Below are 21,059 nucleotides of genomic sequence, written 5' to 3'. Positions count from 1 at the left end.
GTTTTTTTTAATCGGTAGGTTTAGGTTAGGGGATAGAATATACAGTCAATGGAATGTACAGGCATGTATATTGGAATATATACTTGGAATATAATGTATGGAATATATGGAATGTCCCTATAAAACATAGAAACCCAACATTGAAGTTTTAATTTTTTTTTTTATGTTTTTTCAAGTTTTATTTAGATGAATTCTTTCAAAACTCCTCATTGTTTCTGAGGCAGATATTTTTGTAATCTAAATCTGTTTATATGTAGTATATATTAGTATAGAGCAGCAAATTTCTTGAGCAGCAAATCAGCATATTAGAATGATTTCTAAAGGATCATGTGACCTTGAAGACTGGAGTAATGTCATCACAGGAATAAATTACTTTTTTATTAAAGTAGAACACAATTACTTTAAATTGTAATAATATTTTTTTTTCTGTTTATACTGTAGTGATAAGTGACTTCTTTCAATAATATTTTACATTTTAACACACGCACACACACACACACACACTCACACACACACACACACACACACACACACACACAAATATATGTATATGTATGTATGTATGAAGTATAAAATCAATGGCATTTCTTTTAAATATCCACTCTGCAAAGCCTGCATGTAGAGACCTGTGAACACATCATATGAAATATTCACAAACGACATACGTCACTTCAGTGCAGAGTCTGAACCCTAAATCAATGACATCATTGTGCATCATTAAACTGTTAGTAGGAGTGTACATCCAGTAAATATGAACGGGAACAGATGTAATCCTCATGAACTGGTTGCTGTTTCCGTGTTTGTACGAGCACTGGCCTTTGAGGTTGTGCCGTTTTTGGATGTGTATTTAATTTTGATACTCTGCATGTTTAGTAAACCTTGCAGTGGCCGATGTGTAATGCAAATGTTTACAAAGTTCTGTTTGCACTACCTCATTTATTGCAATTTTGTAATATGCTAATCCACATGTCTGTCTCTGTTGTTGTCTCTTTGTCTCTACAGCCAATGGTATGTACATGGGAAGCCAAGAAATGAGACTGGTTGTAGAAAGAGACAACGCAACTATTCGTCAACACCTCAGCAAGGTAATAAACAGTAGATAAGAGTGATACCAAATAAAAGCGAAAATTTTAAATTCAGGACATGGCCAAAAGCTGAAACACTCATTTTAAATTAGCCTTTGTTTAGAACAACTATCAATTCTATTAATCTTAATAACTTTTTAGTGATTTATTTCACATAAGAAGGAAGGACGGATGGAATGAACAATATTTAAAGTGCTGTTTAAATAAAATGACAGTATAGACAAAATGGTATAATTAAAAATGGTGTAATTATGCACATGTCAGAATTGATCAAGTTACTTTAAACAAACTCTATTCCCAACAGTCTCGAACTGATTTGTTGCCAATTCAAGAACATCTGTATCCTACAATGTATCTTATGAGATGTTGTGTTAGTCTATCACTCCCTCTATAATGCATGTTTTATTATTCAGTCAATATACACATCCAGTCTCTTCTAGACATACATTAAACAATGCATAGTACAATTATGTTGGGGTATTACATTTCACAAAAAAAATCTAATATTCTATAAGTGATAAATAGCCAATAAATGTACTATTTTGTCTAAAAATAAACAATCATTTCAATTGCTAGGGATCACATAATAATGTACAGTATGAAAATGCATGTTTATTTTGAGATTGGCCAAAGATTGCATTTAACAATGTTATTAAGCGGAAAAGAGCATGCACAATTAAATATGGAAAATCAACTGATATATCGCCAATATTGTCTGTGGCCAAAATGTTGATGGATCACTTGTAGATGACTGTAATAAGTCATTTGTAGCCAACAGCATTGTTCCCCGTTGTTATTTGTTTTTACTGAAACAATCAGATGACACAGCTTTCCTTAATTTCCTACATATTAAGGGCGTTGATCAAACCTCTAAACATGTTAGACGCAGATGAAACCCATGCTGACTAACCCTCAGAGAGATGATAACCGATCAAAAGATATCAGATCTCAAAGCACGTTCCTCCAACCCACCCTTCCGTTTTCTCAATGGAAGCATGGGCGGAAGAACCATGTGTTCCTTTCAGTACTGTGGTGTGATGCAAAGCAGAGACCACGTACACATGCTCCTGATGGTCTATATCTGTCATCAGTTAAAAAGGTGATATCGTCACCGCTCTTAAGAGTCACATACTCGAGGCCTGCTTCTTATGTTACCCATAGCACCTCGACTCGAAGTAATTCCTGGTCAAAGCTTCAGAAATTCCCTCGAGTCTGGAAACCGATCGAATGTTTTCCCGGTCTGATCTTTTAGCATCCCACCCATAATTCCACGGAGGAAGGAAGCTCTACTTTTCCGTCCATGTCTCCGACTACCATTGTCTGTTTGTCCGTATGGGTGTCAGAGTACGTGGCATTCTTTGGTATCGGCTTCGCAGTCCGTCTCGCTTGCCAATAGCGATGCTAGAATAATTTTCTTCCGAAAAAGCTGAAGGTGAAGACAGGAGGTCATATGTTTAAACCCCTCTCAGCCTTAAACCACATGCATCTGACTCCTCTATTAGATTTATGGGCTGTGGTGAAATCGATCAGGCCGACAGATGTAGAACCCATCATGATTAACTGGTACAGTCGGCAAAGGCTATACATTATGCAGTTTGTCAGAGAAATCATGCAAAGCAGTTGACAAGAGAATTTGATCTTTCTATTGTGTACGGCTCTCGAGGTCTCACCAATAAATAGCCTTTAGAAATCTGCACGGGTGGTTTTTCCTTTCACGTTGATGTTATTGGCATCATTCAGCCCAGGTTACGGAAGCCTAACTGAAGGAAATACCCTTCAAGTGTCCACACCGGTGTCTGACGGGACATGGTGGACGTAGCGGATTTAATGTCAATCTTTCTTATATTTAGTTTTATTGAAATGCAATCTTAATTGTTTTCCCATTTGGAATCCTCTGTGAAGTTCTCAGTTTGCTCCGCCTTTGTTAAAGACTTTCTCCATTCTGCTTTATAGCTTTATGGCACATGATGAACTTTGATGTTTCATCTGCCAAATGATATTTGACTGATCATACCTTGTTTTTGACTAGGGCTGTCAGTTTCCTCATTATTAATAATTAGTACAATTAATTATATTAAATAATTACCTTTATTTTATTTTTCAAGATTTTATTGTATTATAACGTTATTGCATTATATTTTATTATTTTATCCTATTTTTAAATAAATTCTTAAAAAAAAAAGATAAATTAAACAAATTATATTTTATTAGGGTTTTCTCTAAACAAATATTCATTTATGCAGTTACTTAGTGTATAATGTAATTTATTTGATTAAATCTTTTAATTATTTGACAGCCCTAGTTGAATTCTTTTCACAAAGCAAAAAGTTTTAGAGCTTTAAATAATGGCATATGTAATTCTTTGATAGCGGTTTGTGAAATTATGAGGTGAGCTGAGGAATATGAAGGAGCACATGCTATAAACTCCAGTGGTGGTCTAAGTTCCTATGCAAATCAAATGGGAGGGCTGCTACTTTTGTTAATCTTACATCATAGATTGTGTCTTTAAAATGAAATATGGGGTTTTGTGACACACAAGTACTAGCTTTCTCTCAAATGGATGTCAGAAAAACTGAATTGTTGAAGCTCTGCTCTTATTATGATGCATGGTCATAGTGGTGAATCCCACATACAGTGCGGGAACCAACCTAAATCATTTTAGCTTTGTCTTTTTTGGCTTTTTCAGCTTATTTTTTACTATGGAGCTACGGACCACTGGTGCCCTGTGCAGTATTACCATGATATCAGAAAGGACTTCCCTGAAGGGGACATTCGCCTGTGCGAGAGGGGCATCCGGCATGCATTTGTCCTGGATTCAGGGGATGAAATGGCTAACATGACGGCTGAGTGGATCTTAGATGATTTGAGGACGCTTTAACTGCCAGAATAACATTTATTCAACTTTTATGTCTATCAGACAAATGTTCTAACTGAGCCCTCTGTGTGAGTAAAAAAAAAAAAAAAAAAGACCAGTATTTTAGAATGTAAGGCTAATTCACACTGAACCAACAGATCACCAGATTACAGTGTGTCACTTGTCAAACATTCCATGACCCGACAAATGCCAAATTAAGATGTTCATTCGGTGTCTGTTGCCGTTGGTCAGCGTGTCGGTGCAGTGTGAATTCCATGGTGACGTATCAACCATATCACGTGTCCCTTCACAGTCACGATGGAGCTTTATGACTGATGTATTGGTGAGATTTCATTTTTCTTCAAAATATTCATGAACATGTTAATAGATTGTGAAATATATGATAAATTAATTCTCAAATATGTGTAAGTAAATGTATCTTATCCTTCAACTTTTCAGTGTATCGCATAAATAATTTATTTTTGTGGAAATCTGTAATTTTCCAAACTTGACAACCAGACAAGTCACTTAAAGGTGCACTGTGTAATTTTTAGCAGCATCTAGAGGTGAGGTTGCGAATTGCAACCAACAGAAGTTACGGTGGCCGACAGGAAAAGATGTCGTCGTCTGAGACAGCAGAGAGTAGCCAGTTAAGCAATAAGGTTTCTTTACAAAGATAAATTAAGAAATTAGGTTTACTTAATTATTCAGTAAAACATGTTATTGCAAATATTATTGTTACTTGTTAGTCATTGTGTCAATGTTTTATTCGCTGACTTTAGCTAGCTTCTTTGCACGAAGAACAACATAGTGATGGAACGCGTTTGTCCGTTTAGAGCTACTGTAGAAACATGTTGGCGCAAATGGCTATTTCAGTGTAAGGGGACCCGTGGTGTATGTAGATATAAATGGCTCATTCTAATAACGTTCATTAAGTGAGGTCTTTATACACCACTGAAAACTTAGTTATGTAAATAATATTGCATTTCTGTCAACAGATCCTCCTAAATATTACACAATGCACCTTTAAGAACAAGATTCTTGTATACAACAACAGCCTGGCATGACGATGTTGTCCTCTTGATGGAAAATAATTTTTTCAACATAAAAAATTACATAAAGTTATTTTATAATAAAATGTGGAAAAAAATACAATAACATCAGTAAAAAAGAATAAAAAATACGTAATGTAAACTATACAGAAGTATAGTTTAATTAAAATTGTTAACAAATACGATATATTGTTAATAAAACATTTTGCAATTGAATCAATAAAAGCTTGTAAAGAGACATTGTCCAGTTTTAGAATTTTTTCAAGTTGATTTCTGTCATTGGGAGAGAAATGTTGAATTTCTATGTATTTGCTATAATCATTTAGTATAGTTAAATTACAATGTTGATTGTCATGAATGAAATGTTTTGAATATTCAGATATTCAGTATTTAAGGGGGAAAGCTTTTGCAGAATATTGCTTTACCATCATGTATCACTTGTGTACGATCTCTTGAACCTTTTCTTTTTGGTTTTTCAATGAAATGTTTTACACTTAGGACATGTTACATGTGATTTGATTTCTTTCTGAAGAGAAAATGTATTAATATGGCAGGAAATGCCTGTACTAGCATGGACCACAATATTATGAATTTTAATGAAACTTGGGCTGACCCTGGTTAAAGGCAGAAAAATTATGCATATTTGAGCGGCCTCCACATAAATGGACCTCAACATTAACCCTGGATCATTTTTATTCTCTAGACTGCATCAGCAGGATTCTGGAATAGTGTTTTACCTGTAAAGCTGCTATTCTCTTAGCTTGAGACCAGTTTAGATTCTTTAGGCCCCAACTTGGCTCCGGACTTATCCCAAGAGTTTGCTTTATGGTGAATGGGGAGCCAAAGCGGGACCTCTTATAAGAAAACCCGGCTGTAGGTTTGTTCTCCACTTGCATGGTTTCCTGGGAATTACCAAGTGAAATATTTTGACAGTTTACCTCAAATGCCCAGGGACCCGTAATGTTATTCAGTCCTCTAACCACCTCAGTCAATGTAATGAAACATCAAAACATTTATATTTTACTCTGATGCTCATATTCAAAGTGATGTCGTTTCAAACCTGTATGACTTATTTTCTTAATTTCTGAAGAATATCCTGTTCACATTTTAAAGGGATGGTTCGGAGTAAAATCAACCTAGGGTCCTTTGCACCATGACCTCAAGCCAAACACCCCCCCAGAAGCCTTTTTTTTCCCTTGGTCTAACAATGTTAAAGTTAGAGCTTATTTAGAGATATCAGCCGAATGGCTTAGTGCAGGCGCTAATGGATCCAAGGTTGTATCTCGTAAATTACCCCACTAATAATGCCCGAAATGGTACCAAACTTCTACAGTTGTACAAATAGGTGCTGTACTCATAAAATGAAGCATTGGAAAGTTTGTAAGTACATCAGGAGTTTATTTAAATAACACTTGTTGGCTGATGGCTCATGCTACCGCTAACCTGGACGTCGAGGTCACTTCCGTGATTTAGGAAAAGCCCATAAAAGTCCTGGCAGAAAGCGATGCATAAGGATGTAGTGTAACGACGCCCAGTTCCAGGAATCCACTAATATTTTGTTGGTAGTACCAGTCTGCAACAATTATTAGTTAACACTAAAATTTTTATAAATTCGCTAGCTTTTCCCTTACACTTGTGAGTTTTGTAAAGGACTTTTACGGGCTTTTCCCAAATCACGGAAGTGACCTCGACGTCCAGGTTAGCAGTAGCATGAGCCGTCAGGCAAGTGTTATTTAAATAAACTCCTGATGTACTTACAAACTTTCCAATGCCTCGTTTTATGAGTACAGAACCTATTTGTACTACTGTAGAAGTTTGGTACCATTCCGGGCATTATTAGTGGGGTAATTTACGAGATACAACCTTGGATCCATTAGCGTCTGCACTAAGCCATTCGGCTGATATCTCTAAATAAGCTCTAACTTTAACAATGTTAGACCAAGGGAAAAAAAGGCTTCTGGGGGGGTGTTTGGCTCGAGGTCATGGTGCAAAGGACCCTAGGTTGATTTTACTCCGAACCATCCCTTTAACATACAATAAAGATGAATGAGAACTGGGACTGTCAGGCTCCAAAATAAAAAAAAAGCACCATAAAAGTATCATAAATTGGTCCATATGACTCAAGTGCTGTATTCCACGTCTTCTAAAGCCTTGTGATGGAACAGACCAAATTTTTTATCATTATTCACTGAAAGAACTGAGAGAACTGATGTCCAATTCCTGAGCAAATAATTATTTTGTGTCAGATCTATCAAATCAGTTGAGTCTGAATGATTTGTTTGCAAATCAGATCATCGCATTAAGTTTAACTTGATCTTGTTAAACTGGTTAACAGCCCACCAGAGGATGGTTATTATGAGCCAATAACCAAATTTTACTCTGCTTCAAAACATTTGGAATATTGCATAAGTCATTTGGACGACTTTTGTGATACTTTTAGGGCCGTTCACACAGAATGCATTTTTTTGTATGGTTGTGGTTTGCTGTAAATCATTTGAGTGACAGGTTGTCCCTACCTCACACCAGTCACAAGAGAAGAGATATCGCTGCAAGAGGGACGGGAAGTTACTCTGATGAAAGATTACGAGGGCACATGAATTGGGCATTCACGGATTGGGCATTTATAATAAATACTGCAATATTCCAGAAAAAATAAGAATGAACCATTTTGATTTAATTGTGACTTTAACTTGACACTGTGAAAAAGTAGCGGTACAATGGCCCTTTGGCATTTTGGAGCTTTCATTAAATGGGAAAAAGTGGCAAGGAAATTCCCCCGAGGGCCACTATGATGACAGATATTTCTTTAGAAAAGGCTTTGGCACAACACCACACAGGTCCTCAACAAGTACTGACACGTGGCCTATTCACACCAACTTGTTCAGTTGATTTGAAATCTGTCGTCTTCAGTACTCGGCAGAGATTGGCGCATCTTGTTGCCGAGCGGCTCAGCAAAAACTCAGTAAATATTTCCATCTGATCTGTTTCCCGTTCTCTCTGAGAGTCGGGACTCTCCGTGTAAGCCCAGGTCTCTTTAATCTTCCTTTCCAGCCTTCTCAAAAAGAATGACAAAGCCCCTTAATTTGCTTATCCTTGATTTAAACCAGGAGGCAGGGCTAGTTAGAAGGAAATGGAGTAATCCTGCCCGGGTGGATTGAATTGTGGCAAAGCAAACAAGCTTTACTGTTTTACGTCTCCAGAGTGGTTTGGGTTCTCTTGTGGTGATGAAGAATCGTTCCAAAGATACTCTGGTATTTTCCTGCCAAATATCATCTGCAATAGATCATTTTCTTTCCCCCTGGTCTTTGTTATGTTTTGTTTTGACATCACAATAGTTGTTCTTTGTTCCCCTCTCTCCCCGTTTTTGTACCAACTTAACATCATCTGATACGCTCTGATCTGGGGGTTAAAATTGAAATAGATCTTTTCTACTAAATGTAAGCCTACTGTATTTGGTGCTGTTGTGAGATTTGTCTTCCAAAACATTATAGCAGCACAGATACTAGCTATTTCCTATTCCTATATATATAATTCAGGTCCTACATTCTCCTTCAATGACACAAACTTTTGAGTGTAGGAAAAGCAAACAGTGCATCCCATCAAGCCTGCTCTCACGGGAGTATTGAAAATGTTTTTCAGGTTGTGTAACTTACAGAGAGCCAGAATTGTCCCCAACGGTGGCCCATCATTGCTATTGATTTGCTTTAGGGGAATAAGATCAGTTTAAATACAGTATTTACATTAACATCAGAGTGTAATAGTGGAATCATGCACTTTAAATAGAAGTGAAACGAAAAGTAAAATGAGCAGAAATGTATGAAAATGAAAAACACACTAAAAGACAAGCCAGACAACCCTGAGTTTGATGCAATGAACTGCCTTTGCATTCAGCTATATTAAAAGTGCTGATAACCATGTGCATGAAAGCAGAACAATTACTACTTTATGAGTCTTTAGTATTTTGTGGGCGCCAGTTTCATATACGTTCGGTGTAATGCTGTATAATGCACATTCAGAAGGGACACATGAAACAGGTGTTTTCCCCATGTTGGAAAAGCTTTATGAAATGGTAAATGCCCAATATTTTGAGAAAAAGACATGGATTTTACTGTGCAGTTCTAGTTTAAGCGCAAACCAGAATGTATCCTATTAGAAAACCCCTAGATAAATGCATGCAATCATATTACAGAATGTATTTTATATATTTAGCCTGTTTGATATGTAAGTTTACAACATGCTGGCCATGGAAATTAGATTTCCTTAATGATGGAAAACTTAAAAAAAAATATATATATATTATACACCATGTTAGAAAATATGTAGTAATGGACAAATGACAATACATTTTTTTGTATCATACTGTATTTAGTATTCAGTATACATATTTCGATAAATAAATGACAAAAACTGTTAGAAAATATGTAGCAAGTGACCTAGGAATGCGGTCAATTATTATCCAACTGAAAATTAATGTATTTTTTATTTAAAATATTTAGTGTATTAATAAATGTACTATATTTTATATAGTTTTTCAATCATTTTTAATAAAATGCTATGCATTCATCTTTAAAAATAGCATTAATACCCACTTACAAGTGTCTAAATTAAAGATTCAGGATTCAGGCTGTGTTACTACAGAATCTGACTATATTTGTCCCAAAAAAACATTTGGATGTCAGCCTCATCATTTCCTCCATCTCAAGCTGTCTATCAACTTTTTGACCTGAATGAGATTTTATATGGGCCAAAGTGGCTCTCAGGAAAAGACATCTGGACAGATGTCAAAGTCTGGACACTGCAATGCTTTTTTTGGTCTCACTTGTGATTCTGCGACATGATTCAATAAAATAGAAACAAGCGTGTTTAAAAAGATCTTTCCTCTCATAAAGAAAAACTGTATCCCCTCTTGTCATGGACTCCAGGCAGTTGTTCAAATATTTGGGGGTCAGTGTTCATTTAAAAGCATCCCTAAAAAATGGACTTGGTGAGGGGCCACCTATTCTCTGTCTCTAATAATTGTTTGATATAGTGTATTATTGCAGTATCTGTAGACTCAACAAAGGAAATATTAGTGACCTTGATTCAAATTAGTTTTGCTATCCATCAAAAACAGATTAACAGACGGCATAAACGTCTTTGAATAAGTTATCTCTGTTACTCCTTTTTAAATATTGGAGGTATTGTAATAAAAGTGAGTGATGATCCATCTCCTCGTTGCTCTTGCATCATAACCTCTGGACAAGTGCTCAATGGCAGGGCACAAAGTCATTCATTTCTAAAGAAGAAATGAATGAGAAAAAACCTCCACAGAGACCCTCCACACATTAGCGTTTCCTGCAGTTTAGCACACAATGCCACACGGCTCCCCTACCAGCGCCGGACAATACCGTATCCCCCTCTTCACCCCGTGTTGTGTGGAATTTAGAATCACCTGGAAACTTCCTGAATACTTGCTGGCAAAAAAATGAGACAAAATACAAACCCAATAATGATTCCGGAACCGTGGGTGAGTCAGACAGTCACTGAAGGTTCACTTTCATGTGGATGTCTGGGAAAGAAGATTTGCTGCGGGAGTGCGGGAGTGTTTTTTTTTTTTTTTTAATAAAATCATCTGTACAAAAATGACAATGCAATAAAGAAGTATGAAAAGATGCTAAGTGTGTTTACTTTTTGCTTTTTTAAATTTAAATTTGTTTATATATATTTTTTATACATATACTAATAAACATTATATCCCCCAAAAAAACAAGAAATCAATATATTGCAGATAATTTACAATTGAATTATGTACAATTCCTTATCTAACAGTATACATACTCTCACATACACAGTGCATTTACAATAAAAAGTCAATAAAAAAAAAGACATTCTCCCTTTTTAAGATTTTGACTTTAAAATGATCATTTTCGCAGCCAATACATAACTCGAAATGCATTAAATTAAGAAAAGCGTTTTTGGCATGTGTACAATAATTTACACTTATATTTTAAGCCTTTGTTCTAGTAAAAAAAAAATAATAATAATCAGTCACGGCTTATTGTTCTCCCCACCCCAACATATATTTCCCCTGCTTTACAGTAAAGTAAACCAGATATCGGTGAAGGTAAGTTAACATTGCTTAGCACTGATCAGCATGTATATCCGAGGGGTGCCAAACCTCTCTACTGAACCATGACAATCCCGCAGGCTTTGCATTCATTTCTCTGAGAGCACTTGGCATGCTGAATTGAAACTCCTTCTCTACTAAACGTCTCCTAAGGCTTTTCACTTTAGTAAAGTAGCGAGACACAGCTGAAGTAACCCATGCAGCGCTTAAGCTGATAACCTCCAGACCTCCGAACAACAGAAGAGGCAACGGCACTCTTCATGCCTCTTTATCTCCTTGAACCAAAGATGGCGCCCCGTAATGTTAATCTTTTCCAGCTAGGTGTGAGATCACGATCGTGTCAATGGTGAAAGAAAGACTGCTTATAAAAAGAATCAAATTGTTTGGAGAAACTGCCTTGAGAGGAATTAGATTAAGGAGCAAGCACATACGGTTGGGAATGTTTACAATGCGAGGAGATAGAGACCCCTAAAGAGGGATATCGCTTGAATTGTCCTTGACTGGCCAAATGTAATTCATTTGTTTGTATAGGTTTGAAATAGATTTTGCTTTATCTTTTCAAACAGTCTGCAGAACAAAAACAGACCAGCATGATTTGAATGGGAACTGAAGAAACATTGTGAGGCATGCAACTGTTTTCGACATCATTTGTTTAAAAAGAAATGGTAACTTAAAAGTTAAGAACTTATTTCCGCCAAAGTACTTAAAAACAGTCAAAACAACAAGCTCGTACACCAACAGTCACGACAATAATGTATCGTAAAACCACACAGGATGTTTTCTTGAGAATCGCACAGATTTCGTGCCATTATATTGTTCTGAACTGCGCAGATGCTCTGGCTAATTCTTCTGTGGTCTGTTGATTTAGGAATGTAACTTTCATAATGCCACCATGGACAATTTACGTGATTATCATTCCCATACAGTGAGACCAACATTGATTGAGGGGAATTACCATGGAGAAATGTCAAAAAAGAAAGAAACACAGTTGCTGTTATGAATTAAAAATCTGCTTTGTATTTCTTCATAGAGGAAACTGTTGATGTTATATAAACAGTAAGCAGGCAAATATTTCTGACCTGACTGAGATTAACAAATGCTAGAAGCTTTATTTTGATTTAGAGGTTCTAAAAACGTTCCTATAAACTGTACTAAAATGAGTTTACAGAGATAGTTCACCCAAACTTTCTTCCGTGGAACATAAAATATATTTTTAGAAATATTTCTGTTTTTTGGGCCAAACAATGGAAGTCAATGGTAACCAAAACTGTTAGGTTACCAACACTCTTCAAAACATCTTTTATGTACCACTGAAGAAAGAAAGTCTTGCAGATTTGGGACAACATTAGATTGAGTAAATGATGATAGAATTTTTATTTTTAGGTGAACATATCCCTTTAAAGGTTTTAAGTTGGGCATACATTAAGTGCCTTTTTGTTATGCTTATGGTACAAGGCACTTTTTTTTTTTTTACCTTATGGCTATCATTCATACATAAATGATTTAAATCAAACATTTGAGAAAATACTGCAGATTTGTTTGATAATCCATAATAAGGCATGACGTTAAAGGATAAAAGTAATCTAATCTAATTACCAGTGCAAGTAAACAAACCCTCTCAGTAAATGTAAGTGAACACTGAAAGTAGACACTCAAACAGCCAAATCTAGTGTCAGGATAAAACAAAACAATCATTTTGATTTTGGCTCCACAGCGCCTTTCACAAAATAAGGTCTGAGGTCGCTCCATGCAATGAAGTCATTTATCTTGCACATATTGCATACATCATGTACTATACTGCAGCTTTATCATCCGACCGAAGCCAAACGTGGTCTCATCAACATTTTTTAAAAAACGCCTAGTTTCTCATTCTCATTAATTTTAGTTTTTAGCATTTAGTATGTTATTTTAAGAATGCAAAATGATGTGCTAAACACTGTTATGTGTTATTCTTTTTTTATGTGGGCCAATGTTGAGATTTCCACCTTTCTACATCAAATGTAGGTGGGCTATCTTGATATAAAATTCAGAACTGTCAAGCTCAATTATTACATGTGTCTTTTGGTTCTAGAAGCATCTAAAATTGCAAAAAGGAAACCATACTGTGTATATGTGATTATGGAGGTCTAGGCACTAGGAGAAAGCTGTCAGTTAGTATGACAAGGACTCTCAGAAGTATGCAATTTTAAATCTGTAATTTTCGAGCCAATCGCTTGAGCCATAAATGTCATGTGACTAATCATTCTAAAGCTGCAGGAAAATTATGTCATGAGTCATGATAATGCTGAGTGGCTGATGGGATCACACATGCACAGTCCCAAATCCTTTACTTTTGACTATCCTGCACTGTTACAAAAGACAGTTTGCAAGATTTACACTTTAAAAAGCCTGGTAAAACACCTACTTTAATATAATGAAAGATCTGTGTTTTAAATGTTGCTTTTAATTTTTTTTTTTTCCATTAGAATACACAGCTTTTTTGAATGGCCGTCAATTGAGAAAGGTGTTTTTGCAGCCACATGGTGTAGATGTGACATCTACCAGGAGGAGCTAATGAGGCCATGCTAACCAGCTACACTTTGACCCCTTAGATTTAGAATGGAGTCAAAAGTGTTAACTTTCACTCAGTCAATGCCGTATTTGATTAAGGCCACTAGACTCCTCTGAGAAACTTTCGAATTCTGCAGAGATATTTCATCTTGAATATAAGCTGACTGTCATGCAAAGCACCTTTACTGTTATACGCGTTATAGTTGCGTGCTATCGCTGACAGATTCTCAGACTCCGAGTCTTAACGTGGCCAACATTTTTACCGCTGCTGCAAGGATACTTCAACACTCTATCATTGAGTTTACATTAACAGGATGTAAAATAATTTCTGGAAAGCCTAGGTTTTCACTCATTTTCTGTTGAGGAGTTGTTTATTTGGTGTTGTAAGGGAATTTGGAGCTGTTCGGCACACATGTCCTCTGCTCGCTCCATAAACACAACTCAATGTCTTATCGCCGTCTGAACATACACACATGCTCTTTGTCACACATTTACACACTGTCCCTCTCACCAGCTCTGACTGCTTCGTCTTGCCCACAATGCAGTGCTTGGCCTCTGCGTGTGAGGCAGCGGCAGCTTTCGTATAGGGTCCAGGGGTAGCTCACCCCTTGCTCACATTGCTACCTGCACCCACAACTCTCCACCACCATGTCCTCATACTGTTTATAAACTACGTTATTCCCAGAGTCAATGTACAGGATGCTGATGGGACTGAGTTTAGAAGGAACGCAACAGCTTGGAGGGGTGGACTCTGGGTCCATGGAGTTCATGAGAGTCTGGATGATGGCATGGTTGGTCGGTTCCAGGTGTGAGCGCAACGGGAAGTCGCACAAACCCTCGCAGTGATAAGCTTCGTAATCTAGTGGCGCAATAATCCAGTCGTCCCAACCCAGTTCCTTGAAGTTCACGTGAAGCGGCTTCCGGCTGCAACGTGTCCTCCGTCTGCCACCTCCCTTTCCTCCACCGCCGCCTCCTGTAACAGGTCCTACACCAGGACGGCCTGCTAATGCTGTCCGTCTCCTCCGCCGATGTCTTGGATGACTTTTAATATCATGCTCCCGTGCGGGAAATTTACGACTTTTCATGGCCTTTATCTTCTCACGGATCTCCCTAAAGAGGTTCTCCTTCTTCCGAGCTCGAGAAAAGGCCACCAGTAAGGCTCTTTCATGGGTCTGCTGATCCTCGCGGCTCAGACCCAGCAAGCTGGGATGCACGGCCTCGTTATTTGAATCTGAAACGGCTGATATGCTGAAACACAATGGCCTGCTGCCTTCCATGGTCCTGTGCAACTTGAGGTGGGTCTTCACGCTTGCACCAACGTCAAACACATCCCATGTGGCTGTGGCGGTATCTAGAATATCAATGGTCCTGGAGGTGAGGAGAAGAGATTGGTGAGAGGATCCCGGGAGGGAGCAGGTGTGAAGGAGAAGTCGGTACAGGTTCCCACCACGGGAGATTAAACTTAAGACGTCAGGCGGTGGCCGCCTCAGAACCCGCAGCTCCACCTCCATCAGTTCATCAAGTCGTGAGAGACCAGACAGGTCGAATGTGTACTGCTGATGGAACTTCAGGGAAAGCTCGTCTGAAGGTGTAAGAGAAAAAATTGGTTAGCATTGAAATATGAAGTTTTTGAATTTTAAGAATGAATGCAGCAAGCTTACAAGAGGCAAACACTGATGCGTTTTCTCACCTTACTATGAACAATCTTACATATGGCTTTTGTGAAAATGGCATACACAAATTGTCATTCCATCTACTCAATGAGAATAACATTCAAGGGCCTGAATGACTTCTCCAAACACGAGGTGCAGCATGCTCACGGAGACCAGGTGGAGAGCATTTGGCTGACCTGTCAGACTGTGAAGGCCTTTGGCAGCATCTGCTAATTACACTGATTGAGTGAGAAGAAGGTTTGGCAGGATATTGGAAATGCTCAGCTCTCAGAGAAGCCCTCCTCCTTCCTTCTTCCCCTATATGTCCTCAGGAGGATGTAGTAAATTTGAAAGGTGGGTGGCTTAAGGGTGTAATTAAATGTTAGGTAACATTTCAAGCCGGGGTGGACCTCAGTTTTCTGTGGCCACCATGAACTGGAACTGGTCTTTCATTATTCGCACAGCTAACTTCGCTGCAGGGAACAAAATCTCTGTCTGCAAGATGTTGTTCTCTCTTTTTCTTTGTCTGGAGAAAGAAATTGGCTAAAAGAACACATCCAATACTCAGTGTCATCCGTGACTGAGATGATGCAGAACCAACCTTTGCTAAAAGAGACCAGACTTTGCGTTTAGAGTAAAACAAGCTTCGATGTTGACATCTTGACATACAGTTCAAACATGGAACCCAGAGTACCATGCAACCTGATACAGAGACCGCAGTTTCATGGGTTAAACATGAAGAGGATTCTTCCAATATGAGGTGGCTGCAAAAAGGCCAGATCGGGACATATATTGATGCTACACTATGAGAGAGACCTTCAGAATGGTAATTGCAAACTGTTTAAAGCTAGCAGACTTTTGGGGACTGGCCACAAATAATGTACTTGCCCTGTGGTGCTACATGAGTGCAAGGAGCATGCAAAAGAGGTGTTTTGAAAGAAAAGCACTATACATCTCCTCTCTGAGACAAAGGAATGCTATAAAAAACAGAAAGAAAGGTGAACAGAGGGGAGGGGTGTAGAGTAAAGCATCCTCCTCTAAGCTAATATCCGCTTGCCAGACTAAACAATGACATAACCTAGAAAATGAGCTGAGGCAGTCAGGGACTCAAGTTCCAGTCAAGTACCTTGGGGTCTACAAATATTGTCTGAATTTCTTAGTTTTTATGGCTTCAGACAATGCACAGTCATATTTTGGTTATACCTTAAATACTTTTTTTTTTTTTTTTTTGCATACATTGGATAAATAATTATCCAATTATGATTTTTTTGATCATTTATTGGCATAATTTATGATGGGAACAGGTGGGAAAATCTTCACAAAGAAGCATGCTACATTCCCAGGCCAGATTTGAAACAGAAACTCCACATATTTATAACAAGCCACCTATACATACCATTGAACCAACAATTCACTGCTGATGATTAAAGCTGGTATCTACATGTATCTACACACCAACACAATTCTGGTCCCAAAAGCATCAGATGTATATGTGAAGGTATAATTTAAATACGTTACAAGTTCATTTTAGCACTTAAATTGGTCAGTAAGAATAATTGCTGCTTCATATCACTGTGTAACTTAGTTTTATGTTGGCAAAAGTAAGGTTTAAATTACTTTTGGGCATTTCTGCCTAATTAAAATTTATGATCTATGCATTAGCCATTTCGTGACGTCATCTCCACCACGGTCCCCCACTATTTATTCATTTTTAAACAAAGTGACATCCATCGTTTTATTTTCTTTGTAAGAACTCAGAGAGATCGAATCAAATTTCTTGACTCTCCATTTTTCACAAAATGTGGGAAAATATAAGGTGGAAATATGATACTTGGAATTCAATGCTAGGCTAATTATTACCCTCAATAGCCTACCCTAAAACAAATGTGACATTGGGCGCTTTTTTATTATTCAAAGGCTGTGGCCTCATATGTAATAATGTATGAATGTCACTTCAATCCATCGAACATTCAAGAACAGAACCTTTTTAACGTTTTAGGCTAACCTACTTTAAAAAAAAAATGTTTTCACGCGAATCTCCATGTATTTTGGCCGTGCGGATAGTTGACACACTGCATTTAACAAATTCTGTATTTTTACGTGACAATCTTATTTGAACATAAGTTTTAAATTAAAATGTTTCTCTATCTTTATCAGCAACACCTGGAGGGGAGAACGCGTGCTTAGATAGCCTACTTTAACTCAAGGTGCTGCTGAAGCTTATTTGTCACAGATGGTGGAAATTTGAGACATTTGACTTCATATTTATTTTTTGGAATTGAATGTAGGCCTATTTCGAAAATATTATCGGGAAGTAGATGATCCTAAACAAAAAATTAAACTTGAGCTTCAAAAACATGGAATCACGCAGTCGTGCAGCAATATGGAATCACCGTAGCAGTCTTTACTAAATTATTGTTATTTTCGAGTTTAATTGGGAAAAGAAAAACAGTCTATTCGCGTAATGTAATACACGCAGATTTGCGCATTTCCCTAATTAATGTATGATGCATAAACTAAATATATTTTTAGTGCAATTTGTGGTTCGTAATTGGACCTATAATTAATAGCCTAATTATTTTTATTGTTAATCGGCAACAAATTATTTGACTGATAATAATATATTCTAAAGCATCAGAGAATTTCAAGGCTATGCAATATCATGCGTGAAATAGGCCTATCTTAATGTAGCCTATAAACTCTCAGTCAAAGTCACACCGAGATCAATCATTTTACAGTGTCAGCTGTCATTTATAAAGTGATTTATTACGGCAGCATGTAGCCTACCTTTTACAATTTATTACAATTAATGATTTTATGTGCCAAGTATAATATATCAAAATAAACAGATCAGGCTCAATCTGAAGGTAGGCTATGAAATCCGCACCGATGGCCGGAATGAGATCATCTTACAACCCATCTATCTATCTGTCAATCTCACTCACCTTGTCCCAGGTCCATGAAGCTGGTCACTGTGTTGGCATATCTCCTGGAGCGTGTCTGGCTGCCGTTGCCTCCCCGTCGGTCCAGTTCCGATAAAGTCCTGTACAGAGAGATCATGTAAGACGGAACATGAACAGATGTGGAGCTCGTGCTGTCTTCTGCAGGACCGCGCGCATCCAGATGTGAGTGAAGCCCGTTATCAGAGGGGTACTGCACCGATCCCAGCACCACTGCCTCAATAATAATCCCAAAGCAAAAGGAAAACCATAGGAAGGGAGCGGCAGTCTTCTTGGGAGTCATTTTCAGTGGTCTCTGGCCGAAAATGGCAAAGTTGGATGGACTTGATGACTTTGGAAACTCCCCTTTGCTCTTTAGAAAGTGTTAATATCTTGAATGTGAGTAACATTGAATGCCTGTTGCTTAGTACTCAAAGAGCGCCCCCCGTTGGAAACATATTTTGTGTATTCAAATCCCCAACAATATTCTCAGGGGACTAATATTATTGCCAGTTAGAATGCCAATTTTATATCAATAAATTATGCTAAACCGAATGATAACTAATAATAAACAATGAAAGGTGTCCGGTCCACTTATTCTGCTTTGCCTGGAATTTTCTTAGTAGCCTAGCCTATAATTATAGGTCAATTGTTTTTTATGACATTGACAAATAATCTTCTTCTAAATAAGAATAATAACACAAATAGACGTATTGGAGGTCAGTAAGGTCAATTTCCATTTTAATTAGAAATTGTTGCTTTACATGCTACACCTTTTGCGCAATCGTCCCCCATTTAATGCGCGCGCACTGCCATCTACAGTTGAAAAGACCCATGCTATACGTTCATGCGAAGTTTAAATCGCAATAAAGTAGCCTACTTTAAAATGCTAACAGTAGCATTCCTTTTCACTATGCAGAAACTCGGTTAGGCTACACATTTTCTTATAAATGTAGGGGAGATTGAGGCTAGTTGCTTCACATCTTACTCCAGGTAATAATTCTCAGTGTAGTTTTCTTTTTGAAAGTGAACTTCTGTGTAAACACCAAAAAGTATCAAATAATATCTTTGGACAAAAATACCAAAAGATGACTATAAAGCTACTAAAGACATTCACTATGATATATATTCCCTCTGCTGTGCAACCCAATAGGAATGCATTGGGATTTAGATCTGTTTCTTTCTTAATGCTATCCATTTTTCTACTAATTTACACCTTGTCAACATCCAAAAATAAAGACTATCATATGCATAATCAGTCAAGCATATGCTTCTTTTCACTTGACACTGGAATCAAAGAGGGAACATAACCATCCATTATTATTTCATCACAGCTAACATATGCTCAAGTTCTTAAACCGAAAATTGTATTTCAAAATGTCCAGCCTAAAATGTGGCATACCATGGAGATTCAACCTTGGATCACAATGTTGAGGTAAAGCATAAGTCCAATGGCACTACCCAAACACTTCATTTAGGCTATATAACTTTACACTGCTGGGCCTAAAAGTACTGTAGATCATCCATGTCAACATGCAACTGATTGTGTGTTGATTTGCTGTCGGACAACCCAACACTATGCTATAATATATCAGTATATTATTTTTTATTTTTTTGCCAGGAAGTACAATAATTCTGCTTCCTTTCTGATCTCATCCATGTCTGCCATACTAATAACTAATGTTCAGAGCAAACTAAACTTTAGCAAACTAAACACATTCTAGCAGCCAAATGAACATTTATTAAGATCATGGTATGAGCTGTGGTCTTCATTCTGCATTTTACACTCTTTGAAATCTAACTAACAATGACTGCTCAGTAAGATCCATCAGATAAACAGATTCCATTCCATTAGTCAGTAATGCTATCAGAAACAGCTGGACTGGAAAGTATTACTGACAAAAAACCTTATTCTTACCCCTCAAAACAATGGAAATATGTCCATAGTACGTACAGTACAGTATTTTTCCACTCAAACATTTTTTGACTTTTGATTAATTGCTCTGAAATAGTTCACAGGGACTAGACACCAGTTACAGATCTTTTGTCATTTACAGTATTTCATTTAACTAGCTGACAATTATTTTCTGTGTAAATGTGTATTTATATAGAAGGAATGGACATGCTACAATGAGTTAACAGTGCAATTGTAAAGCTCTAAACATGCAATGTCCTCATGAATAGACTACATATTTATATATTTATTTATTAAAGATTATTGCCTTTTTTCCCATGACACACTGAGTAGAGAGGATCATTATCCCCTCAAAACTAAATAAACTCACAATAAAGTATTTTATATCCCAATTATGTGTTTTGCAGTGTCCGAAATTAACATCTATTAATGGGCAATTCAATATATATATTACAAACAAACAAACAAACATGGGTATTACTCATAAAATATGTTTTACTAATAAATATACATATAAAGATTTTATGAGTGTTAACCTACTCATTAAATAAAAATATTCAAATTGATCAAATCAATTCAAATTATTATTATTTATTTTTTTAAAGGACAAGTAACCAACTCGAACGTCAAGGTCTGAACTGACAAGAAAATAAGGCAAATAATATGTAGCAACTATGGTATTTTGGAAAATAATTTGGCTGGTTTACCGTGGCAATTTTTGTACAGATGACGTGTAAGTATAACTTTATAAAAATGCCTTTAAAAATGTGCGCATAAAAATAACCTATATACACTGTTACCTGTAGTATAAGATCGTTACGAAAACTAAGACTTACTCTGCATTTCTTACAAGTTTTCATTTGCAGACACTTACAGCACATTAACTTCCTCAATCAAAATAAAAGC

The 21,059-nt window shown here is 37.0% G+C and overlaps 2 protein-coding genes across 4 annotated transcripts in view; one reads left to right on the top strand and one right to left on the bottom strand.

Annotated features, from left to right (window-relative positions):
- Window positions 1–5,222, top strand: part of ldah (lipid droplet associated hydrolase) — a 41,269-nt gene extending 36,047 nt beyond the window's left edge. For all 3 annotated transcript variants that reach the window (XM_081347581.1, XM_081347580.1, XM_081347579.1), the window contains exons 6-7: window positions 1,003–1,085; window positions 3,772–5,222. In XM_081347581.1, coding sequence (XP_081203707.1) covers window positions 1,003–1,085; window positions 3,772–3,963 — 275 coding nt within the window. In that variant the 3' untranslated portion in view covers window positions 3,964–5,222. The remainder of the gene's footprint in view (window positions 1–1,002; window positions 1,086–3,771) is intronic.
- Window positions 5,223–13,993: 8,771 nt separating this feature from the next.
- Window positions 13,994–18,542, bottom strand: gdf7 (growth differentiation factor 7; the record flags this gene model as incomplete). Its single annotated transcript, XM_081347578.1, has 2 exons — window positions 13,994–15,229; window positions 18,245–18,542. The coding sequence occupies 2 exons, from the start codon at window positions 18,540–18,542 to the stop codon at window positions 14,268–14,270; spliced, it is 1,260 nt and encodes a 419-aa protein (XP_081203704.1). The 3' UTR covers window positions 13,994–14,267.
- Window positions 18,543–21,059: the final 2,517 nt, after the last annotated feature.

This window comes from Scardinius erythrophthalmus (genome assembly GCF_964197995.2).
Source record: "Scardinius erythrophthalmus genome assembly, chromosome: 19".
NCBI classification, from domain to species: domain Eukaryota; kingdom Metazoa; phylum Chordata; class Actinopteri; order Cypriniformes; family Leuciscidae; genus Scardinius; species Scardinius erythrophthalmus.
The sequence above is the reverse complement of the archived record's forward strand: the minus strand, read 5'-3'. Positions and strand labels throughout refer to the sequence as shown.